The 24,014-nt window shown below is 40.4% G+C and overlaps 1 protein-coding gene across 1 annotated transcript in view; it reads right to left on the bottom strand.

Annotated features, from left to right (window-relative positions):
* PLB1 (phospholipase B1) overlaps window positions 1–24,014 on the bottom strand; it is a 78,700-nt gene that overhangs the window by 26,327 nt on the left and 28,359 nt on the right. Inside the window, exons 22-42 of the mRNA XM_033053716.2 lie at window positions 23,849–23,957; window positions 22,947–22,998; window positions 20,937–21,017; window positions 19,359–19,424; window positions 18,592–18,692; window positions 16,266–16,347; window positions 15,550–15,654; window positions 14,833–14,928; window positions 14,266–14,337; window positions 13,581–13,640; window positions 13,115–13,175; window positions 12,334–12,392; window positions 10,464–10,531; window positions 9,463–9,506; window positions 8,153–8,261; window positions 4,395–4,446; window positions 4,170–4,250; window positions 3,007–3,072; window positions 2,492–2,592; window positions 1,611–1,692; window positions 1,084–1,188 (exon numbers count right to left, since the gene is read on the bottom strand). Coding sequence (XP_032909607.2) covers window positions 1,084–1,188; window positions 1,611–1,692; window positions 2,492–2,592; window positions 3,007–3,072; window positions 4,170–4,250; window positions 4,395–4,446; window positions 8,153–8,261; window positions 9,463–9,506; window positions 10,464–10,531; window positions 12,334–12,392; window positions 13,115–13,175; window positions 13,581–13,640; window positions 14,266–14,337; window positions 14,833–14,928; window positions 15,550–15,654; window positions 16,266–16,347; window positions 18,592–18,692; window positions 19,359–19,424; window positions 20,937–21,017; window positions 22,947–22,998; window positions 23,849–23,957 — 1,652 coding nt within the window. The remainder of the gene's footprint in view (window positions 1–1,083; window positions 1,189–1,610; window positions 1,693–2,491; window positions 2,593–3,006; window positions 3,073–4,169; window positions 4,251–4,394; window positions 4,447–8,152; window positions 8,262–9,462; window positions 9,507–10,463; window positions 10,532–12,333; window positions 12,393–13,114; window positions 13,176–13,580; window positions 13,641–14,265; window positions 14,338–14,832; window positions 14,929–15,549; window positions 15,655–16,265; window positions 16,348–18,591; window positions 18,693–19,358; window positions 19,425–20,936; window positions 21,018–22,946; window positions 22,999–23,848; window positions 23,958–24,014) is intronic.

Consider the following 24,014-nt stretch of genomic DNA (forward strand, 5'->3'; position numbering starts at 1 on the left):
AGGGTGACACATGACTGAAACAACTTCTTTTGGTCAGAGTAGTCCTTCCTCAAAACTTGAGCAGGTTTTGTTTCAGTGTGGTTGGGCTTGAGTTTTAGAGTACTACTACCAAAATTTGCATCATATCTTTTGGCATGTTCAGAGACAGAGTTTTCATCAGAATGTTGTGTGAGATAAGAAATTAAAAGAGCATCCTGAACTTCTTAAAATTTGAACAAATGCTTGCGAGACTACAAAAAAGAAGTTTAAAAATATTTTGCTTCTTCTGTTTTTATTTGTGTTCCCTACCCTCAGTACCAAAATCCCTAGGGATGACTTTTCACAGGCACCAGTTTCATGCACAAACAAAACAAAAGGCCTGTGAAGCTTTCAGCCAGTTTTCCAAATTTGTCCATAGCAGCATCTTGACATTTCAAACTTTCACCAGCTATTGGGAGCATTTTCAGAATCAGTCCAGTTCAATTATGCCAAAGCAATCCGTGCTCAATATTTTAACTCCATCTCCCCTTAGTTCCAGGTACATATGAAAATAGATTCAGCTTTAGGGAAAGGTTGAGTCTTTTCCTAGACTTACAGTTTACTGGAACTTGCCATGCAAGGAAGTGAAATACACATCAACGTATACATATGAATTACATAAAACTACTTCCATGAGATCATAGGTAAACTTCCCTTTCTGTCAGACACAGAAAAATGAGTTATGTGGCACAAAGGGGAGCTGATGCCATAGTCTCCACTGAGCAATGCAGCTATTTTAAGAAATCTAATTTAATAACTTGGTCTTTTATTAATCAAGTCATATTTTCAGGAAGAAAAATATTTATGTACTTTAAAGAACATACACAAACAAACCTCTTAAATCAGGTTTTGACTCGTTTTCCAAAACAGTAATTGATATTGACAGGACAATACATAAAACTAAGAACTGCTCACTATATGAAGAAATCTATTGTACTATACCAAAAAACAGCATTTTCTCATAAGAAAAGCACAGAACAAAGCAGAAGTATTTTGAATATAGTCACTATAAGTAAGATATCCACCCTCAGTCCTTTAAATACAGAAATCACCCTCAAATCATACCTTATCAAGAGGAGTCTGCACATTTTTGAGGAAAGGCTGGATGACCACTGTGAAATTTTCATGAGTGTCATATCTGCCATACTCTATCAGTCTCTGAATGCCAAGCTGCAAGAAACAAAAAACCATCAGCAATGCTTCAACAACATCTCTGCATCATAACTATTTTCTTTGCTTGGGTTTTCTGAAAGCACTGGAATCAAAAGGAAGTTTAACTTGTGAACTTAAATAGCCACAGACATTGGCAAAAGAGGGCTGAGATGCTGCAAAGGGGCTGAGAAAGCTGGAACACAATACTAAAACTGTTTGTCAGGGACAGGGTTTTGGCGACTAAACTCCCACTGATTAATCTCTACTAGCAAACATTGTCTTTCTGAAGACCTCTGCTGCTAGTTTTGGTCACATGATAGCTTTGGATGGCATCAAATGAGCTCCTGCTGAGTTGGGTAAAATATAGATATGATATGTTGCTTGGTAATCAAGAGCTCACCTCTACTGGAAATAAACTGTACCACTCTCAATAGTCATACCTGGTAAGCTTTGATGGCATCCTTCACCATTGTTAAATTTTCTGAGTTTTCGTCTTCTGTGAGAACACAGCTACACAGATAACTGTGGGGGAGATTAGAGGAGCAAAACAGGAATAGAGAGAGTTAAATATCTGATCATGCAGATGCCACCCCATCCAATGCCCTCATGACATGGATGTAATAAGGGAATCTGTACAATCATGTTTTTGTGAAAACATCTTATTGTCCTTGCTATTGTAATTTCATATGAATGATACTACTTTAAGTTATTTTGGTTTCATTCCCAGACATATCAAAGTAGTGCCCACAGCACAGAGGGTAGTTGTTTCATTAATTACACCCTGGCATCCAAAGACCCTGCAGACTGACAGAGGTGCACACTAGAGACCCTGGGGAACTAGAAAACAGGTCTTTGAAATGCACTGCCTGTTGTACTTCTGAGCTGATACCTTCCCAATCAACAATTCCTTTTTCATTCCCAGGACAGAGAATTTGTCTCTGTCTGAAAGGTCAGCAAAGAATGCAAATTACCCATTGCATTAAACCCTCTGAAACAGGGGAAACCTGTCTACTCCTCAAATACATCATGTTCCTGCAGAAAATTGCCTGCAAATCTAAATGTTTGTGTACTTCAACCCCATTTTGAAGAACCCTGTTTCAGTAACTTTAACCTTACCCTTTGAGATGTACATTATGTACAGTTCTAGATATGGAAAACACTTAGCCAGGAGAAGGAAATGCCATCAGGCAGGCTGATGTCAGCACTGCATGGGAAGGAAGTCCACAGGACTGTGCTGTTACCTTTAAACATCAGTTCAAATTATGAGAGAAGCATGGAATAAGAACACAAACAGGACAAAAGGAAGTCAAACAAGCCTTACTCTGCCAAGTAAGTGGGGCACTGAGCTGGAGAGTCCACAAATAACTGCCTCAAAGCGAGGATGTCCGCCACATCAACCAGACTCACTAGAGCTTTTGGAACCTGAAAGGTAAGTCAGACTTTGGCTTAGAAGAAACTGGTTACACAGCCCACAGTGCATTTCTTTTACTCCAAAGTCCAGCCATTTGACATGCCTTCCCCTTCTCCACTATAGGAAGGATAAAAAAAATTAAAATAATGAAAAAGCAAAAAATCCTCCACCAAACTCCCCCAATTTAGCTTTTGGTTCTTTTCCTACACCACAGTTCAGTGTTACTATCTTTCATTTCAGACTGCTTCTTGCTACTGCAGATAGACAAGACTAAAGGAAATGGTTTTTTTTGTAGAAGTCAACAGCACATGTTTGGTACCAGAAGGCAAAAAAAACCCCACAAAATCAAATAAACAGAAGAGCTAGTATTACTCAGTCATGTCTCAGTGTGAGCTAGAAAGCTGGGAGAATTTCAGAGTACTTGCCTCCTTGTGCAGAATATCAAGAGTTTCTTGAATCCTTTTGATGTAATTCCCAGCTGAGTAGTGATCCTGATAGAAACAGAAGAGATTACTGTCAAATGGAGACACAAGGAATTTAGGTTGGGAGGCTGGAAAATCACATTAATTCACTTCCTTTTCTGCCCTACAGCACTATGGTCAGTAGAATGTTCTTGTTTCTTTCTAGAGACTGGGGATTTTAAGCATAGCAGTTAATCCAAAACATATGGAGGATCGGTGAAATTTTGAATTTAAAATAAACCTTGTTGAGTTGCAGCATATTTAACCCAAGTCCACTGGGTCCAACACGTAAAAATGCAGGAAGGAACCCAATCTGAATGCATGCTGAACAGCACAAACCAAACAGCCACAAGCATGCCCACAACCAGCTGATAAGCTCTCATAAAATTATGTGAAATCATTGCTAGCCAAGGTCATAGCTATAAATAAGGCTATAAAACTTGGCAGCAGCAGCAAAGATGCCTAGCAAGGCTCCTGAAGAAGCAGCACATTTCTCAAGCACAAAGGGTTGCAGGAGGATTGAAAATGCTCATGAGAAGTGAGCATATTAAAGGCAAGAGAGTGAGAGCTGGCAGTGAAAGGTGGCCTCTCCCTGCTGCCTGCCCACTCAACTCCCATGATCTCCTGATGGCAACCCTAAAGGCTTCTCCAGAATGCAGAGAAGCATAACATTCAAATAAGACTGAGCACTGCAGCAACTTCCCTCATATATACACCTCACCAGCTCCTAGCACCTCCCTACACTGTGAGTTATGGTGTGATGACAATTGTAGGGTTGCACTGCTTTGAACTACTGCTGCCATTCTTGGATGCCTAAACAGGCCAAGTTAGCAGCAGTGCAGTTACCACATCAGAGGAGTGAAGCATTTTTTCCCTTCCATTTTTTGCGTACAGTCAACAAACAGTAGCCAAAGCAGTGGTTCTTATCCTGGAGCAAGCCAGAGAAAACAAAACCATCCTACTCTGTTGCTGTTACGTTTTATATCAGGGTATTGTCAGCAACAACCCCTGTCAAAACATACAGCAGCCCATATATAACTCATGTTATCTCTGTGAAGGCTTTGTGATTTCTCTTGAGGTGTTTCTACACTGACACCAGAGTTTCGACAACCAGTTCCACTACTCACAGGGTCTTTGCAATAGTTGCACAGATCGTTGATTCCAATGTGCACTGTTATGAGCTTCCAGTCAGCACCAAAGTCAATTCTCTGTGCAATGAAGAAGAAAATAATGAGTGTGAATTTCTTCAACTTTGTGATATGCATATGGTGTCATTGCAGGTGGATCTGTTGTGTGAAGCAACATCTATTTCTATTCATGCTGTAAGTTCAAAGGAGGCCTAGACAGCTTACCTGATCAGTTTTCATAAGACTCACAAGACGTCTTGCTTGGGCTGGCAAGTGCCTGGAAAGGAGAACCAGTGAGTGAAAGTAACACCCATATTGAGAGATCAACATTACCACACTTCAGACATCTTAAATCAAGTTGTCAGATATCAGAAGGGTTGAGTGAGGACACTCATGTTGCTGTGATCAAATTACAGTTTCACATCTTGGTAATGAAATCAACATCAAATCAAACTTGAATACAGACTTTACTCAAGTTCGGTAATTAATCTGGAACCATAAGTTCAGCTCCTATTACAGTGCTTAGCACCTAAAACAGCTAAAAAGCCAGATACAGCAACAGTTGCAAGCAGAGGGCCTCTGTAGAGCTAGGCAGCTATCAACATATTCCTTGGAGACTAAAACAAGGGAATCCCCAGTCCCAATACTTAGCTGGCCTCCTGAGCAACGTGTCCCTGAAAAACATAGGTTTCAGAGCTCACTGTGCATTCCCTCCTGTAGCCTGCATCCAGAATCAGTACAGCTCTGTGCACACAACTTTTCCAGGATAATTAAAAATCCAAGAACCTTCAAGATTATGCAGACAAATTAAGATTATAGCCTTTCTGTTTTCCAACAGCCAGGTGAACACGCTCTCTCTTCTTTTTCTGTACATATGTATACATATACATATATATATATACACAGATAGATAACAGAGATAGATTAGATAGATAGAGCAATTGATTGATCGATTGATCTCTAAAGTGCAATGAGTTTTGAGTTACCTAGACTGAATGCTTCAGCTTTGTTTGACTGCCCTGACAGGTTGGTCTTCAAATATGAAGAGAGGGGAGAGGGGGGTCAGAAAGCATGGAACTTCTAGGCAGGTCTAGGTTTGGAATAAGCTGCATCTCCCTCCAGGCTCTTGTTAAAGACACTGGCTGTCTATCATTTCTGGGAACCTATCAGCTGACATTAATAAGCATGACACTTGTTTTGTATGGCAAATAGAGTTTAGTTCCCCTTTGCAATGTTTTGTTTGTGGTAGGAAAAAGAGAAGACTCTCACCACTCTTGTCCAGCTGAATACTGATCTAATACTGGCATGGGAACATCTACCAAGGAATGAGCCCTGTCATACATCTACTTGTGACACAGACACTGTGTGCATGTAGTAGTTCTTATCACCATTACCCTTGTCCAATGTCATAACCTATTTATTTATATTCCAAAGCTATCACAAGCCACAAGTGGTCACAATTTCATTCTGCTCTTACTGTGGAAACCCCTAAGCTAGGACATCATCTTCAATTTTGACACAGAGGAAAACACTACTTATTGATCTGACAACCCACAGCACATTTGATTTCTCATACAGTCAGTGAGGTACTGATGCATCCCGAGCCAATGCAGTCAGCAAGATCCAATAACATCTTGAATGAAGTAGCGCCAGCAATTATCCATCCTTGAATTGCAGTTTCAACCAAATTTAGATCTTGATCAACGGAAACAGTTTGCTAATGGGAAATGCAGATGTTCACAATTCCTCTCACCTGTTTTCTCCTCTCACTCTGAAATTCTTAACCTTTTTTATTTTCCCACATGAAATCAGAGACCTCAGCCAGGCTCTGCTACAACATTATTCAGACCTATCCTTAACTCTATCATGTACTTAAGCACTTTGGCAATAAATGCAGATAGGCTTAAGAACATTTTGCTGTATGAGACATGCATGGCTACATTTTCATCTAGTTCAATAAAGAACTCCTCAAAGCAGCCATGGATTTCATTTTAAGAAACCTTTACACCTGGTTTCTATAAGCTGGTAAGGCTGCAAAATTATCTGATTTCAGAAATATCTCAGCACCTCTGGAAAGCACTTTCCAGATTAGCACCATATAAAGCAAGACAGGCCAGGTAACAATTCTTAAATACCATCATTAGCTAGTGGACTTTTTTTGCCCTGTGAATCACTAGAAGATGGATTGTTTTGGTTGATGAATAAATGCTGGATTGCATCTTCATTCCAGGATCAAATACCTAAAGTAGGAGAAGCACTTCCTTATGTTGCAATGCATTTCAGTACTCAGTTAGGATGAATTCATCTTCTCAGATACATCACGAGCCAAAACATTTAGTGAACAGACACCCAAAAAAAAGTACCTAAAAGTTCAGGGATAATATTTTACAGGACTTTACTTTTGTACAACTTTCTGCAGACAGTTATGAGGCACAGAAACAACAGAAGACAAGTAGAAATCTGGATGATTGTTGTCTGTGTCTCCTTGCTGAATGTTTACAAAACATGGTTACAAAATAAAGACAGCTCAATTTCATCATGTTTATCCAGTCCAGTCACTTGCAGGTGAAGAGAGAAAACTAATTGTTATAGATGAAGCAGGTAATTTTCATCAGACTAGCATTCATCAACTCATTCCAAACAGCTAACAAATAGCTGTTTAATAGCAATGCCTCAGCTGCTGATACAAGCTGTCTGAAGTCATAATGGCAGCTTAAGAGGTTGCGTATCCTGCTTCAAGTCCTCCGACCCAACCAAAAAGCCTTTTTTATGATTTAGTTAATAAAAAATACAAGACAGGCACTTCTCTCATTCTTTCGTGCAACAAGCAAAAGCTGGAGGTAATCTGGGTATCTGATGCATAATAAATTCTCATTGGTGGCTGATGCATATTTCACTGACATATGCAGTTACATATGGTCATCACCAGGTAAAAAAATGCCTTCTCTCACTTCTGTGGGGGCTGTAGGATATAGCAGGGGACCTAGCAGCCTATTTCTGTCAGGAAATCCAAGTATTTACTGAGATTACCAGAATGAGTCAGAAGTTACACAAGGCCTACAGGAGAGCAATAAAAAAACCTGATAAATCCTAATAATCTTTGCTTAGATACAGCAAACACAAACACCTCTCTTGGCTTCTGAGCTTCACTTCCAAGACTCCTTTGGGAAGCAAGATGAATTTTTCTTTAAACAAACAAATTAAGGTCTGGGTAATAGCAATTCACAATGTCAAATCCAGGCATGGTCTGCCAGATTCTTTGCCTAAACTATGACTGAATTCTAGCAGCCATCTGTTTTGTTAATTAAACAGCACTGACTTTGAATAAGTATCCAGGGATTTCTAGGATAAGCAATATAGCAGAGCTCAACTCATGCAGCTTCCCAGGTGTGACTAAAAGCAAAGAGCCAAATTCAGGTGACTGCAAGACATTACAATTCCTATTATGTTGACAGAACTGGCTCCAACTGCACCAGGTCTGCAATGCACCAAAACCCATGGACGATAATTTGTAATTTTCTTTTCTTAAGATTCAAGACTGGATTTTTCCCCATCTCTCTCCTGTCCTCTCCTGCTTGCTTATTCAGAAACCCAAGGCCAGAATTACATAAGATTTCATCCTGTTTTACTCCTAGTTTCTTCTTATCAATTCATTACATGTTCAATTTCTAAAAACATTCACATTCTCAGAGATTTATTGACCAATAGATAAATGAATATATGTTGAACAGGAAGAGTAGAAATCTCCTAACTGTTTCTGCCAGTTTCTTGTTTGTGGATTTCATAAAGAGGACTGTTAGTTTCATTTGAAAGTTCAGCTATGAAATAAAGCCATACGTTTAACATGTTTTGAGCCAATTTCCACTCTAACTCAACTGGTTCTGCTTGCTCTTCAGCGCAAGTTGTGACAGCACATGAGACAGTTGAAAGGCAATTAGATGAAGCATCCATCACCTACAAATGTAAAACAAAAAGCTACATACTCAGCCTGTGCTCCAGGAACTGCCTGGTTAAGGAATGCATTGGGATCATTCTCACTCCCGGTACCAGTTGAGTAGCCCACAATCGTAACGTTGAACTCTCGAAAGATGTCTGAAAAACGAAGGTGGCAATGAAGGCAAGAAGACTCCAGCTGCTCCCTGCCTACCAGGGACTAGAACACACAGCATTCCCACAGTTTTGCTCTCTGACAGCACAGCTGCTGCTGGGCAACTAGATGGATTCACCAAGTAGTGGGGAGAGGGGTCAGCAGCTGCAGTGACTCGGACAGCAGTGTGCTTGCAGTGCCCTGCACTGGCACCAGCAGATAATACGAGCAGAATTGAGGACTACAGTGAGCAGTTCTCTCTCATACTGTAGTGGTTAAAGCCTATAATAAAATTCTCAGTCATACAATGCTGGTCCTGTGAAGTGAGTGTGAAGGGTCTTTCAGCCCAGTTGGAGCTGGTCTGCAGCTAAAGCATCTGCTTCACTGCTGTGCAAAATCTCATATTACTGACAAATGTGAAGAACAAAGCCTCAGATGCATGATTCTGATGAAGTTCCACTATGTTCTCCATAGAAGGTTCCAAAAGGAAGTCGACAAAGTAACTTACAGCTGAGAACAAACGTGGCCACAATGTGAACTATAAAATCTACTTCAATCTCAAAGACTGAGTTTAACCACATTTTAATGAGGGCTTTGTCAAATATAATAGGACTCAATCAATCAATTAATTGCTTATTCTAATTATATTCCTGTTACATTTTGCTTAAAATAATTGTCAAGAACAGTTTATGGGCCCTCTTTAAATGAGAGCTTATTATTACAGTTAATCCAAACTGAAACTCGAGTGGTTTTACATTAACAATAGACTGAGCTATGTAAAGTTGCAGGTTTCAGTGAAGAGAAAGTTAAAATTATTCCCTTTGGGTTATATGTATGAGTAGGTAGCTTTATTTACCGAAGAGGTCTACTCTATGCAAATATTTCTTTTGGAAAAATTGTGATGGCATATTTATTAAAAGCAAAAGTTAAGTATATTATGAGCATGGACATAGCAAGGTTATTTAGAAATTGAAATACTCAAAGACTTTAAAAATGAGGGGGAAAAGAAAGTAAGGGAATTTCTATCTGTTCTCAGCTTCACTGATGAAGGCAACTTTTTTTTTTAATTGTTTCTTTTAAAGGTAGCTCTTGTTAATTACACTAAAGCAGCTTTGAGATAATTAAAAGTTCTCTATAATCGATCAGAAATTAGTCCACTGCATCTCCTCAATCTTGCCATTTATATCTAGCAAAGCATTTACTTACTAGGTAGAGTTGTCACGTTCTCCAATGACTCATCTCCTCCAATACTGAGAAAGAAAAATCCCAGTCACTCATCTTATCTGGACACAGACAATAACAAAGTGAGACCCTGCCGCACATCATGGGGAAAAGCAGAGTTATTAATTTGGTTGTTATAATTCTATCAGAATCCATGGAGGGGACAGAAGTGGAAGTGCTTTTGGGGAGAACAGGTGAGGTTTCAGTAGTGAAGATGCTTGTCAGAAAGATTTAATGCTCTTGCAGATGTACAGGGGTATAGTCAATCATTTATCAAGTGGGAGAAAAATGCCTGACATAGCTTCATACTCAAATCAAACCTTAAGTACTGCAGATTAGAAGCTCTGCTTTGAGGCCCATTCCAGCCTCATGAAGCCCCTCTAAGGCAACACCAAACACAGACAGCCCTTGAGTGACAAGAGCCCTCAGCAGCAGCACCTCACTGTTCCTTTCTGCACAGGGATATATCTCTCCAGCTTTTGTGTTCACAGGACATACTGAGGCCACATTCCAGTTTACACAGAGGTATTAGTACAGCACAGAACTGCTTCAGTCAATATCAATACCACAAAACAATTTAGTCTTTTTTTATTTAGTCTTTTAGTCTGTGTTGCTATATGTGGCAAAAGTTCTCTGGGCAAACAAACAATTTTCCATGACACTACAAAAAGATCAAAAATAGAAAACTTTGAGAAGAAATCCTAAAACCAACCAGTTCTGACTTGTTTTGTAGATTTCCAACCTGACATCCCAACATAAAAATACAAACTGCTGCAGGCAGCCAAAAATGAAAGCATGAGAAAGATCAAAAAGCTACCTTAAAATGCACTGCTGAAAATGCTTTCTGTCAAGCTACTCTTATGACAAATGCTGGATCTGGATACATCTTCAAGAAATGTTAGCCTGATAAATAAACATTTTTTTCAACTTTCTGACAGCTGAAAGACCCAAAACACATCTCTTCATCACCTTGGCTGAAGACTTACCTCCAAGACAGTCCCCGGTACTGAGTAGTCACATTCTGGAGAGTATCTGAGGCAATTCCTGAACCAGCCTGGACATTGTTTTTCATTAACCAAATGAATTTAAAGCACAATTACTAATGCAATAGTAACTTGCAATACAAATACATAAACAAATACAATTTACTAATTTAACTAGAACAACATAGTTGTTTTATTTATAATTTGGGTGCATGTCTTCCAAAGCTTTAAAAGGTATCTATTTTTTCCCAAACCTTTCTCCTGAAGAGCACAACAATATCTTTCATAATTATTTACAAGCATCATATTGCATATATGACACACATAATGTATGATGGAGCTGTGGAACAAAGATGTGGGTCTAGATGAGCTAAATAACTCTTTCATGGTTGCATTAGTCAACAGTGATGAAAATATCTCAATCAAACACACAAAACTTTCTGGCTAATGATATAAAACACTACATGAACTCAGCAGAGAAAATAAGCATGTATCAGTTCCATAATTCCTATCTACCAGCTTGAAAACCATTGTGCTAAATTGAAAGATTTCCAGTAGAACTGGAGCAAGAATGAAGCACTCTCTACACTTACCCTGAAGAAAGAGGCAAGCTGGCAACTACACCCCTCCTAAAACACCTCCAGAATTCAGAAGCAGAGTTCCTGACAACTGTGATTGTATAGCTTCATTCTAAATCTAGGTACATGTTAGTACTTCAGTACAGCACAAGACCAGGCAGCCTATTTGCTGCTATCTTAGATTAAATCACAATACATTTTCTTCTATGTATAAACTTTATTGAAATAGCAGCAGATTGGTGTTCAGAATAACTATGCACAGGCCAAGTGCAACTCTGAGACAGCAATACACCACTGCATGTTCTATGAAAGCAGATTTTATTCCCAGTTCCTACAGACTATACTTAGAAGCAGAAACACCTGCAGGGCCCTAGATATTATGATACAGCAACCACAACCATGTACAGAATATCTTTCATTTGTTAATACTGCAGGTTTACATCAAAATGCTTCTATTTATTCTAGTAGCTTCGTGTGCGTGTAGGAGTTGTAGCAACATGTCTGCCAGAGAGTTGTAAAGGGTTCATGGTTTGTACACACAATATGTTTGTTGTTAAGACTCAGATTCAGAGAAACCTATGCTCCAATTACATCTTTCTGTCCAGTGTTTCCTTTGACCTGGCTGTAGAATTTCGATCTTTGACTAGTGTGAAAAAATAAGGCAGAAAGCCATAACTGGAATACAGGATGTCTGGATTGTAAAATATATTCCTTCCTGACTACCAAAGATAATCAGCAGCAGCAAGAACTGTATCATGATCAAGAAATCAATTAAGAGTTAAAGCAGGCACAATAAAATGACTGAATATCTTCTGAAAGGCATTGAGTCAGAGGGCTCTCACCTCATACTTATCTCATTAATGTTAAAATTATTAAAATGTTATTATCCAACACCACTTAGTTGTATTCTGTTCCTGAAAGAACTGAGGCTGAAAAACAGACTCATCAGTCCATTCCTATTCAGAAAAAAACTTTGAAAAGCACAGTAACCTAAGCCTTGTGCTACATCCTATACATTTCAACAGCATCTTTTCTGCCTCCAATTCAGCAAACTACCTAGGCATCTCTTTAAAGCATTTGCCTGTGTTTTTGCCTGAGTTAAAAGCATGTGAATATGGGCGTGGGGGAAATGGAGTGCTGGAAGACTAACACTTTCTTAATCTAGCTGCTAGATCTCTTATCACCCATGAATGAACAGATCTGTGCTTCTGGGTACAATAGAAATTTCCCCTCCACTTGAGCTGGTACATGTTTGCAGTTTTACCAAGAGAACAGTAAAAACACCGTCTTCTTACCGTCAAAGAATCCCCAAGGGCTGCTACAACTTTCACATCAGCTGGCTTTAGGGAATGCACTGCAAAGGAAAGAGATACAGTTGAACATGGTAAGGAAATAGCTACTTCTTTTCTCTACTGTGTATGTGAAATATGCCATCGTGCATTTCGATGCTCTGTCACATTGTTTTTACAATACCCAAGTAATAAATGAGAAGTTCTTTCCAGCCATCTCCTGTGATTGTAGCACCAACAGATGCATATTATTCAGTATTTCAATGGTTAACGTTGCTACCAAAAAGACAGAAGAGTAAGGAGCGAGTAACAATAAGTGGCAAACAATATGCAGCACAAAAGTGAAGGCAAAACAATGCAGAATTACACTAAGCAGGAACAGCACATTAAAGACTTTAAAAGATGAAGGAAAATGCAATATGAAGTTATTTGAAAAATCGAATTCTGCTAAATTCCAGACTAACATGAATGAAGCTGTATTTCCAGCTTCTTTCCATGACATTTAGTTGGAGTGGCTTATGAGCTATGTCAGCATTCAAATTTGGATTTTATCACAAGTTATTTCTAAGTTCTCCACTGGAAGAGATTTTAGTGAAGCTACTTAGTCAGAATGCTGCCTTGCATGACAGTGTGGCATTGTATCTGTTAAGCATCTGCTGAAAATCATTACATCCTTTCTGAGCAATGTTTTTCACAGTCCAGCAACCATTTCAGCAAAAAATTCACATTCATATTGAAGGACAGCTGAAGGTGATTCAACCTCTTAACATAAAGTAGACAAGGCTACCTGAAGTTGCAGGAGGGGAGGATGGAGACCTGTCTTCACATAGCAGCTGGCTTCCGTAATTCTAAAAAGAAAAAGAAGGTTGAACAGCATTTGGCTAGCAAATACATTCAGTAGTAACTAGGATCTTCCCAACAGAGGCCAGGTAGATAAACTGGAGCCTCTTTAGCATTTAATTAACTAGACAGGTCTTGATTGCTCAATTCAATAGTCATATTCAGTATTGCCCATAAGAGTACAGTGTCCTGTACTGATAACAGTGTTTGAGCACGTGCTCTTACAGGTGTTTTCTGATAGATTTTGTCTAACTCAGGGAGTGCTTCCCTGCTCTGTGCCATGCACTCAGCCTCCCAAGCCCCTTTGGCCAAAGACTGATTTTCCCTGTGCTGCTGCAGAACATAACTCATTTGGTTACCATACAGGAACAGATGCAGCAGAGTAACAGTGGGATGGTGATGTTGACACTTACTGGAGTTTGGTTAGGGTATGTGTAATTACTGTTCTTATATGTCCTCAGGAATGGCTCAGCCTACAAAACAAGGCAATCTGAATCAATGCAAAGCATCAGAGGAACACATGGAGATTTCCATTCCCCAAACTTCAGTTCTCAGATGTCTGTAGATGATTAGCAGCCTGATGTAATAAACCCCAGGGGTTAAAGATAAATAAATTAATAAATGGCCTTTATAAAATCTGTGCAACAACAGTGTAAATCTGGGTTATATTTTTAAAACAGAAATTAGAGAATACCCTCAGGACCCTGCTGTGTGTGGTTCACAAGAAGCTTGTGGCCACACTGGAAGGTATTCCCAGTGAATCCTGCAGAGCTATGCTAACTGGTACCATCATTGCTCTGTTTCCCCCAAGAAGCTCTGCCATTCAGTGTGGATACTTGATGATTTTGGCTAGGTAGGCCAGACCCTTGTGTTTTGACCAGCTGTGACGTGTGACTGTGAGGAAGTTTTCACCTGCTTGCCCTTCATCATCTCCCTGAGTGAGGGCTCATGCTGCTCTTGGTGGCAGTGGCACAAATGGTGTGGGGAAGAGCAGACCACCCTCACAGAGACACAGCACCAGGCACTGAGTAAAGGCTCACACAGACCCCCAGCCACTCCCAGCACCTCCACACAAACACAGACACCTTTGTAACTTACTTCAGATGGACACCCGAGGACAATCTCATTTTCCATGCTCTGATTATCTGTCTTCGCCCCTACAGGCTCCAGCTGGGGGGAGAAGGGGTTGCACAGAGGAAAAGCAGATGAGTACCAGAGAGCAATGGGTGATGCTGTGCTGCCAGTCACTGGAAACCACTTCTGCAGCACAGCAAGACAACTGCAGGGCACTGCACCAATGCTGGCAGCTGCCCTCATACACTATTTCTTTCTGTGCTGAAGAGGCTGATTCCCATACACCTGGAATGTGGCCTGCTGATCACTGTTCCTGGCAGATCTCATCTTCCTGAGACACAGCCCAAACACACCCAGCTATACCATATCCCGAGATTTGCTGGTTTGATAAGATTGGTTTAACAATTCAGGTGACCATTCTTCATATCAATTCAGGCATATAAATTCAATTTCTTCATATGATCACCCTTGTCCTTTGTAAAAACAATTTAGAAGAGATATGGCTACCTAGTAGATCTCTGGGGGTTTTTTGCTGCCAAAGGCAGGATGAAGTCAACAAGAAGAGACCAACACAACTTTTAAAAATCTTACCATGTTATTCCACAAAGCACGTGCAGCCTGGGAATGAGCCTTTTGACTGAAGTGGAAACAATCTGGGGCAAAATACGAATCATCTGGCAACCCTTCCTAGAAAACAAGGTAGTTGCTATCACTGAGGTAGCAAATGTGCAACAAGCTGCACATTGTCTTCTCTCTTCCAGTGAGATAACTCAGCTGACTTCTAAACAAAGTATCTGCAAAGGCCTCTGAGGCAAACAATTAAACCAGGCCAGTGAAAATAACTCAGAACTAAGAAGCCTTTTAAAACTTTTTAATATACCATTCCCAAACTAATAAGGAATACAAACTGTGACTCTGAGCACAGGAATCAATTGTGCTCTTTATCTCCGTTGAGATTTACACATTACAGTGTTTTGAAACATATGGGTTTTCATACCAAAGGTCATTTACCAAAGTACTGTAAAGGACTTGATGTATAGGGAATGTAGGGCAAGAGGTTCCTGATGAAGACTTTGAACTAAATTATCTTCATGGCTGTCCAATTGCAGTGCCTTAAATCAAGGTCTGTATTCCAGTAGCCCAGTATCTCATATTCCATAAATATTTTATGCAATTTTGGATGGTAACTGAACATAATAATTACTGTGTCTGGTAACTGGTAGCTACATTTACAGCTAAAACAATTTTGACAAGTCAGTGGCATTGCACCAAGATTTAGTGTAGGTGTGGTTTTCTTGTTAGTTTTACCTGTGTTTTTGGCATTTCCATATTAGTCATAAATGGCTGCATAACCACTGTGAAATCATCCTTCGTGTCATACCTTCCACTCTCCACTAACTGGCGGGTTCTCTCCTAAAGAGCCAAAGAAAAGTTGTCATTGTTCCTTCCTCTGTGTTCAGTTCATCAAGCTGTTCCACCCTCACCTAGGGGTTGTCCCTCCCTCCTGCAGAAGCTCAAACATGACCATGGTTTTCAGCTTGTTCCAGCCAGCCAATGCTGCCACCTTTTTGAGACACTCATCCTGGGCTTCTTTGCAGAGAGGTAGCCTGGGGATGGCTGACCGACAAAGACCAGCAGCCTGCTCAGGGATTAGGTTTTCTGTCGAAAAGATGTCCTTCCAGAACCACCAAAGTGTTTTTGGTTTGGCTGACATGCTGTGCCTGAAAACTTATTCTTGAGTTACCATGTTGTTTGACTTAACCTGATTTTCAGTAACATAACCGATCAAAAAACCACTGGCTCTCTGACATATTCTACTTTCTATGGCTCTGTAACTATTATTCTTCTCATCAGTTTTGTTGGTTTAGCAAAACAGAATTGTAAAGATCCCGATCCTACTTTTTTTAATCACATCATTAGAATGAGTAGAAACTGTCATCCCCCACTTTCAAATTAGCCCACCTGTGGTCCCTTAATCAACAGAAGGATGACATTAAGGTTCTAACAAATGCAATGTGCCTTACCTGATATCTTCTGTTGAAGTAAATCAACTGCTTGATGTCATTGGAATTGTCCTGAGGGTTTATGACACAAGAGCACAGTAACCTGTGGGATAAGAGCATGGCACTGAGATTCGCTCTTCCTTTTTCCTCCCTGCTTCCCATCTGACAAGCTGCAGGATTAAAAGCCCTGAGAGCTTAATGGAGACCAACTAACAAAAGCTTCCACAGTACATCTATACGAGAAAAATACGAATCTAAATTTTGTTTTCAGAAATTTCAGAAACATGTCAGGAAACATTAGTAGACATCTCTTTAGGTTGTTTGTTACTCTCAGAAAAAAAAAAGTGAAGACTTTCAAGATCAAAATCCTCCTTCAGATTCTTCTTCTACTCAGTAGAATGGCATTTATTATCCCACACAGGGTCTGCATATAACCCCGTAAAAAACTTGGCTTGCTGCTCAACAGGCAAAATGTTAAATTCAGCATGGCACCTGAAATGATGGGGGAAAAGTGTGAGATAATCTAATCTTAAAGGCTTCACTAACTATCCTTTATCCAATGATTAAGGTCTTGAGATACCTGTGTACTCTAGCCAGTAACCTTTGTTAAAAATAAATGAATAAATAAATAAATTTTTAAAAATAACTACAACTGGATATTGGGAGCACCAGTACCCTGAGTTTCAAAACCAATTTTCCACTGACAGCCACAAGGAAGCGCTTAAATCACAGCAAGAAGGTTGCATCTCTGTTCCTCTTGTAAAACCAGTGGCTGCCTACATTCACGGGACAATGTTATTCTCCCCATCTGTCCAGAAAAGCAGACTTTCTTTTCTGAAAACAAGCGAGTCCTGCCAGAAGCAACTCCAGGGGACAATGCTGGACCCTGTCTGAATCACCAAAAGTCCACTCAGGCTGCAGACCTGACACCTCAGTAGTGGACTAACACTGATCTGGAAAGGACTGTTGAGCCATAAAGCATCAGGTGGCACAATTAAGCATCCAAAACATCTACTTGAGACACTAATTAAGGATAAAACTAATAATCAGCAAAGAGATTACAGAGATTGAAAATTGCAGAAGCAAGAGAGAGAGTTTTAACTGCAGAAAAGTAAATGTGTAAATACAACTAGAAAACCTTGCGTCTTAGTGTCTTCTCTGTTTTCACAAAGAGTGCCCAGCTGAGCTTTCTCTGGTCTGGCTTGAGCTCACTTTCAGGGTACAGTAATTTCACGAATACAAGCCGCACCAATTTGACCAAAAGTTTGGTGGAAACCCAGAAGTGCGGCTAATATTCGAGGGCGGCTAATACATGGACAATATTCTAAAAGCTGCCAACACGGAAGTGAGAGCCCGCGGTAGCCCCAAGCCAAGCTCGAGCCCGGCCGGCCCCGGCTGAGGTGGGAAAGCCTGGCAGAGGCGGGGCCAGCAGTGCGGGGGGCGGGCGGCAGAGCCTGAGCCAGCAGGGCGGGGGAGCCCGGGAGAACTGGGGCTAGCAGTGCAGGGGAGCATGGCAGAAGCAGGAAGGCCGGCGGGTGGGGCTGCCTGGCAGCGGGGGAAGCCCAGCAGAATCGGGGCCAGCAGCGTGGGAGAGCCCGGCGGTGCGGGGGCCTGCAGTGCCGGTTAGGGTGAGGAAACGCGGCGGTGGTGCAGACGGGAGGGGGCGGCCGGCAGAGCCTGGCAGCGGCGGCGGTGGCTGGCCTGCCGGCAGGGTGAGTAAACGCAGCAGCGGGGCGGCCGGCGTGCCTCGCAGCGGCGGCAGCGGCTGGCCCGCCGGCAGGACGAGCAAACGCAGCAGCGGGGCAGTGCTGACGGGAGAGGGGGGGCCAGTGAGCCCGGCGGCGGCTGCAGCACCACCCGGCCGGCCCCGTCAGCAACCATGAGCGGGCTGAGCCTTCCTGGCCCCGCCCCGAGCCAGTAAAGCCCGCTATGCCGCGATCCTGTTACTAATTGGCCAATTTGTGAAAGCTGCGCACGGATTCTCGCTACGAACGAAAGTGCGGCTAATATTCGGGGTGCGGCTTATCTATTGACAAAGACAGCAACATTGTTGAGGCACCGGAAGTGCGGCTTATAATCCGTGCGGCTTGTATTCGTGAAACTACTGTAAGTGCAGAGTCAAAAGTGGCACCTTCATAAGAAGCAATAACAGTAGGACTCAGCTACAGAGACAGCTTATTCTTATAAATGCTGTGTTGAAATCAAAATGTAGGTACATGCACATACACAAAGATGTTTGGTAGTCTGAAATACTAGATCCTTTTCCCTTTAAGGAAAAACTTCCCAAGATGATGTTGCAGCCTTCTGTGAAGAACAATGAGAGCTATAACATAAATCATCTGCAAACCTCATAATTAATCTGGGGCAGCTATTGTTTCTCACTGCATGCAGCTCCCGAAGACTTGCTATGGAAAGTATCGTCACCAGGTTCACATATGCCCGTGGAACCTGCCAAGAGAACAAACAAATCCATGGCAAACTCCTGGAGCACAGAGAGCTGATGTTGTCCCTACACAGCCACAGCAGACCTTGGTAGCAGCCTGCTGATTCAAGTATCATGTATTATTTATAACGGAGGTGTTCAAAGTACTTCTTCAATAATTAATTTCCCACACAAGCAATACTAAATTACAGCCCCTGCCTGCACTGCCTAGCTCTATTCTAAATGTTGATAGCTGGTCACTTAAAAACGATAGCTTCGGAAAGGTCCAAACAAATTGTTATAGGTCTCAGCAAGACCCAGACACCTGCTAACTTTTCAAGTATTCTCATTATTCTTTATGTGAAATATCAGAATCTCTCTCTCTCTTAGTGACCTCAAAAATATACTTATTTGCAATTTAAAGAACAAGGAAAGAAAGCATTTTCTGGTCAATTAATAATGCTTGTTCCACTTTGTTATATTTTTTAATATTATTTGTCCACAGTACATCATCTTTATTCCTTCTCCAGCTGTTTTTGCCTTTCACAAAGATTTTCTTGTGAGCAAACACCTCTACATACAGTAGTACTCTGCAGATGAAAGCAAAGAAATAAATTCTTAATTGATAACAGTGACTGCCTTGCAAACAGAACAAAATCTCTGTTTCCACATACTAGAAAAGTTTGATTTACCTCTTTGTGAAGTAAGTCCAAAGCTATTTGTATATTGTAGGTGTAGTTTTCAGGAGAATAGTATGCCTGTTAAAGCAAGAGGGTTGAATTTTATTATTAGTTTACTCAGGCAGGGACAAGAATGACTAGCTGGAGTCTCTCACAGCAGTGCTTATGTTTCTAACTCTTAGGTCAAAAGTAACAGAGTCATAGGCAAAATGCTCCTGTCTGTGCTTTTCTTCCTTCCCATCACAGCTATCTTGCAGGCAAGAAAAGATCTAGCAGCCACTGGATACCAGTGAGGGTGAAAATTCACAGGGTACCATCAGACATCACAACATCCTCAATTCCCAGGCTTGCTTGGGCTGGTCTTAAAAGCACAGCTATTAACAGGGGCCATGTATAGGATAGAAGAGTTTGTGTAAAAGTAAGTTTATTTCTGCTGTATGGAATATTAGAACATGTCTCCCATATGCTCATTGCCTGCCACAAATAATAACTGGCAAAACTTATGTGTTTAGCTGGGAATTAAATCACTTCATATAGTTGTCTTTCAGTGCCAAAATTTCCTTGTTCCATTTTAATGGTTTAAACACTTTAATGTTATTGTCTCAAGTGATCCAACATTTATTTTTTCACTTGTGGAACTACAACATTCATACAAACTTTCTTATGAGAAATGCCTGTCTTATTTTGAGCATTTTTTCTCTCTCATTTAATTTCAAGCATTGAGATCCCCACCAGCCTACTCTACAGAAGCAGACAGCTCAGGTCCCTTATTCATTTCCTAAGTCACAGCTCACCAAGACTGCTGTGGTTGGCACTATTTGTACTTGTGCCACATGAAGACCACTGTGATCCTTGCATGCACACACACTCTCTCCTTTCCACCCACCCCAGTCATGTGAGCAGGCACTCTGTGTTTGGGTTGACAGCAGAAGGTGGGAATGGTTAATTTGCTCCTTCCTTGTTTTATAACCAACTTACTGTGCTGCTTGGCTGCTCTTCCTGATCCAAAATTAACCATGAAGGATGACAAGTACGTGCTCAACCGCCTGTGAGTGGGTAACCCTCATCACTAAGCACGGCGTCTGCCACAGCCTTTCACCACCTCTACAGTCACATGTAACAAAGGCTAGATACTGAATGTATGCTTTATATAAACATATATTATATACTACATTGTCTGTAATTGAATTAGCATGAGCTGTGCTTAGAACTTTTCCCATAGCACAGAAAATATTACAAGAGTACCAAGTAAGACTTAGGAGTCTGTCAAGACAAAACAAAAAAAAAAAAAAAAAAACTTGGCATTTTATCTACAGGAGGTAAAGTGACTATGCAAAAAAAGTTATCCTAGTTAGCAGCAAAACAAAGTCACAACAATTAAGTAATTTTCCGGTGTTCTGAAGGTATCTCTAACATTATCAAAACATCATGCTAACCCCTCTGAAGGTCCCAGTACAGTTACAATCCACAACGGCACAATTAAGACCTACTCTATTTTAGTCATGCCCACCGAGCTCCTCCCTCCTACCCCCTGCAATGCATGAAGACCCTGTGGCTTGATTGGCCCAGTTCATGCTGCAGAGAACTTACTGGATCCTTGCAGAACTCGCAGAGGTCATTTCCTCCTATGAAAAGCGTTATGAGCTTCCAGTCATTCTGGAAATCTATTCTCTACACAAAGAAGGAGATGGAATAGAAGTTTATCATTAAAAAAAGGACGGAGATGCCAGCAACATACTAAATACAGATTTCTCATTTCTCAGAGTACATGCTATCTTTCCCTAGGCATCCACAACAGAAACAAGTTAGTAGTCATGACTGAAGATGTAGAAACTGCTATGATCTAAACCAGATTTACAATATCAGTGGCATCATGGAAAACTATTTGCTTCAGCAAACTGTTGCTCAAAATCTATCTGTATGCCTTTCTTAGTAATACCTTGTGTAAACAGAGCGACTCTTCCTACAGTCCTAGAAATATATCTTGATAGCAAAAATTATGGTATATGCTTTACTGTGTAATAAATAATGCAGCTATTCTGTTGGTAAACCCTGGGGGACCATATATTTCAGACTTGTTGTGAGACAAACTGCAAGGAACAGTGGGGCAATATTAACTCTATCTAACAATAATGGTAAAATATTACAGCACTTTTTATTTCTGCAAGAATTTTGCAAAGGGATAGCAAGCTAAATCAAGGTAATTATGCTACAATAAAGAAACACCTTCTTAGCTGTGAGGAAAGCTTCAGATATGCTGAGTAGCATGTTGAGGATGTTGTGCTTAATATTCTAAAGCTTTAAGTTTAGTGCAAAACACCAGAAAGAAAAGTACCAATAGTGCATCAGCCTCCAGTGGTTTGAAAACATCTTTCTTCAAAGGCAGAAGGCAACATATCCCCACTAGTAAATGCACTGTTCAGTAGTTTGGTCTCAAAATGTAAAAAAATGAAGAAGAGGAGAAACTTCCTCCTGCACTCAACAAGTGTTTTTAAAAAACGGAGGTAAAAAGGTTCTCTTAAATCAAAGACATATGACCTCTACTATGAGCATGCTTTCTAGTTAGGAGGAACTTCACTAGTTATATAAAAACATTTATTACCTAAACAAAAGAGATTTCCAATAATTTCTGTTAATATTCTCAGGCCAATAAATCTGGCAGAGTAGTGCTTAGAAGTTTTGAATGAAAACCATCCAACCCTTCATTGTTAGTTGCTGTTCCTTTTAATCTCATTCCAGATGCATCCATCAGATGGAAATCTTGTTTACAAGAAAGCAAACCAAGAAGGAAGGTACTGCAAATATTTTTGCCAATATGTACACACCAGAGTATTTACACTAAACATGCACACAGATACCCTGAAGGCTTTTTGGCTGCATTCCAGCTGCACAATTGGAAAGCCGAACTATTATAATGTAACTTAGGTCACTGATTGCATAGCACATTTCTCAAATTACAAATAGCAAACATTCAAAGCACAAGCTGAGGTGAGAAATATGCAAGTAATCCTCAACCTAATGTGTATTTTACAGACCATTAATCAAATAATTGCTAACAATAAATGTGTAAGTCAAAAATCAGCTGATGACTAGATGAAAGAAGGGACTAATTTGTTTTTGTAGAAAATAAGTCCCTTCCTCACTTCACATGTTCTATCCACATGATTTGCTAGTTGAAAAACTTGCCCTCGACATCCTAGCATGCATCATTTTTCCTGAAAAAGCTATTTGCTTACAAGAAAATTAATAGGACCACAGCAAAATCCTCATGGAGAAAAGATTGTGTTATCTTACAGGGTTACACAGGTTGGAGAAGCAACAGCATTGCATTTACAGCCACTTGCAGTAAAAATGATGAAAAGGTTACAGTTATTTGGGCTTGATAGCAACTATCATATGCTGGTACAAATTCATGTACGACTAAGCTATAGATTATTTTGTGCTGACTCACTATCTGCACTGGGAAGCATTATGCTGTACCCTGCTGTACCTACAGCTTTAAAGTTTGGCGTTCACTGTTGAGATCTGTTCTTGGTCTGTTAGAAACTAATGATGCCATGTCACTTCATTCTAAAGATATTCATGACATGTTAAACTCACAGTATCATTCTTCATGAGGTCCACCAGTTTCCTAACCTGTGCAGGAACATCCCTAAAGAAAAACAAGATAATTAAATAAATTAATAAAAATTTAAGGAAAGAATCCTTTATAGATAACGAGGCAAAGAGGAAAGCTGACAAATGAACATCAAAACCCAAAAACCCCAGAAGAAGTCTAATTGTAATTGAATGGAATATATGATATAGCCAACAAAGGCTATGTTTTGAGACAGTAATGGAAAAAGAAAAAAAGAGAAAATAATTAACATCCAACAGGCATTGGGCTACTTTGCAAATGCTGCATAGTTACTCTTTTACAAACTGTAGAGAAAATGCACTTTTCCCACCATCAGACAGATGCTATCAATAGACATAGCTCTGTAGTGTCTGTGCTCATACCAATGTTATTATATGGCCTCAAGGCACTGAAGTAGGTCTTACAAGAACTGCTACCAGAGGAAAATAAAAGGATGTGAATCGCACTGAAGATGGTGCACAGTGGTCTCTAGTTATTTCCTAGCTCTGGCAGATCAGGAATTAAACAATCCACGAACTCTTGGTCCTGATGACAAGAGGGTTTGAATATACCTCTTATAAAGTGGAGATATCTTTTGTCTGACTCACAACAGGACAGCTTTCTGAGTAGCGCTTGTAAAGTGCTGTGGCTTTCTTGACTGAAAATGCCAAAGAAAATGTCACTTTTGTTGCTAATTTATTTGACATAGATTAGAAACACTGCAACACATTACTTGGCCTTCATGATATAGTTAGGATAAAAAAATCTTTGCCTATTGTACTTACTGTGCTCCTGCCAAAGTCCAGGGTTTGGGCCTTTTTTAGTCACAAGGAATTTTATAGGAAAAAAATCAAATTTCTATTAAAATTAAAAGTTTTCCTCTTACTCTGCATGAGCCCCAGCCACAGCTTGGTTGAATGCAGCATTGGTCGAATCCTGTTTTCCAGTGCCAATGGAATACCCTATCAAGGATGGGTTGAACTCACGAAGAATATCTGCAGAAAGAGACAGCACCCTGAAATATGGCTTCCTGCAGCAGGTAACAAATGAGG

Source organism: Catharus ustulatus, chromosome 3 (assembly GCF_009819885.2).
Source record: "Catharus ustulatus isolate bCatUst1 chromosome 3, bCatUst1.pri.v2, whole genome shotgun sequence".
Taxonomy (NCBI): domain Eukaryota; kingdom Metazoa; phylum Chordata; class Aves; order Passeriformes; family Turdidae; genus Catharus; species Catharus ustulatus.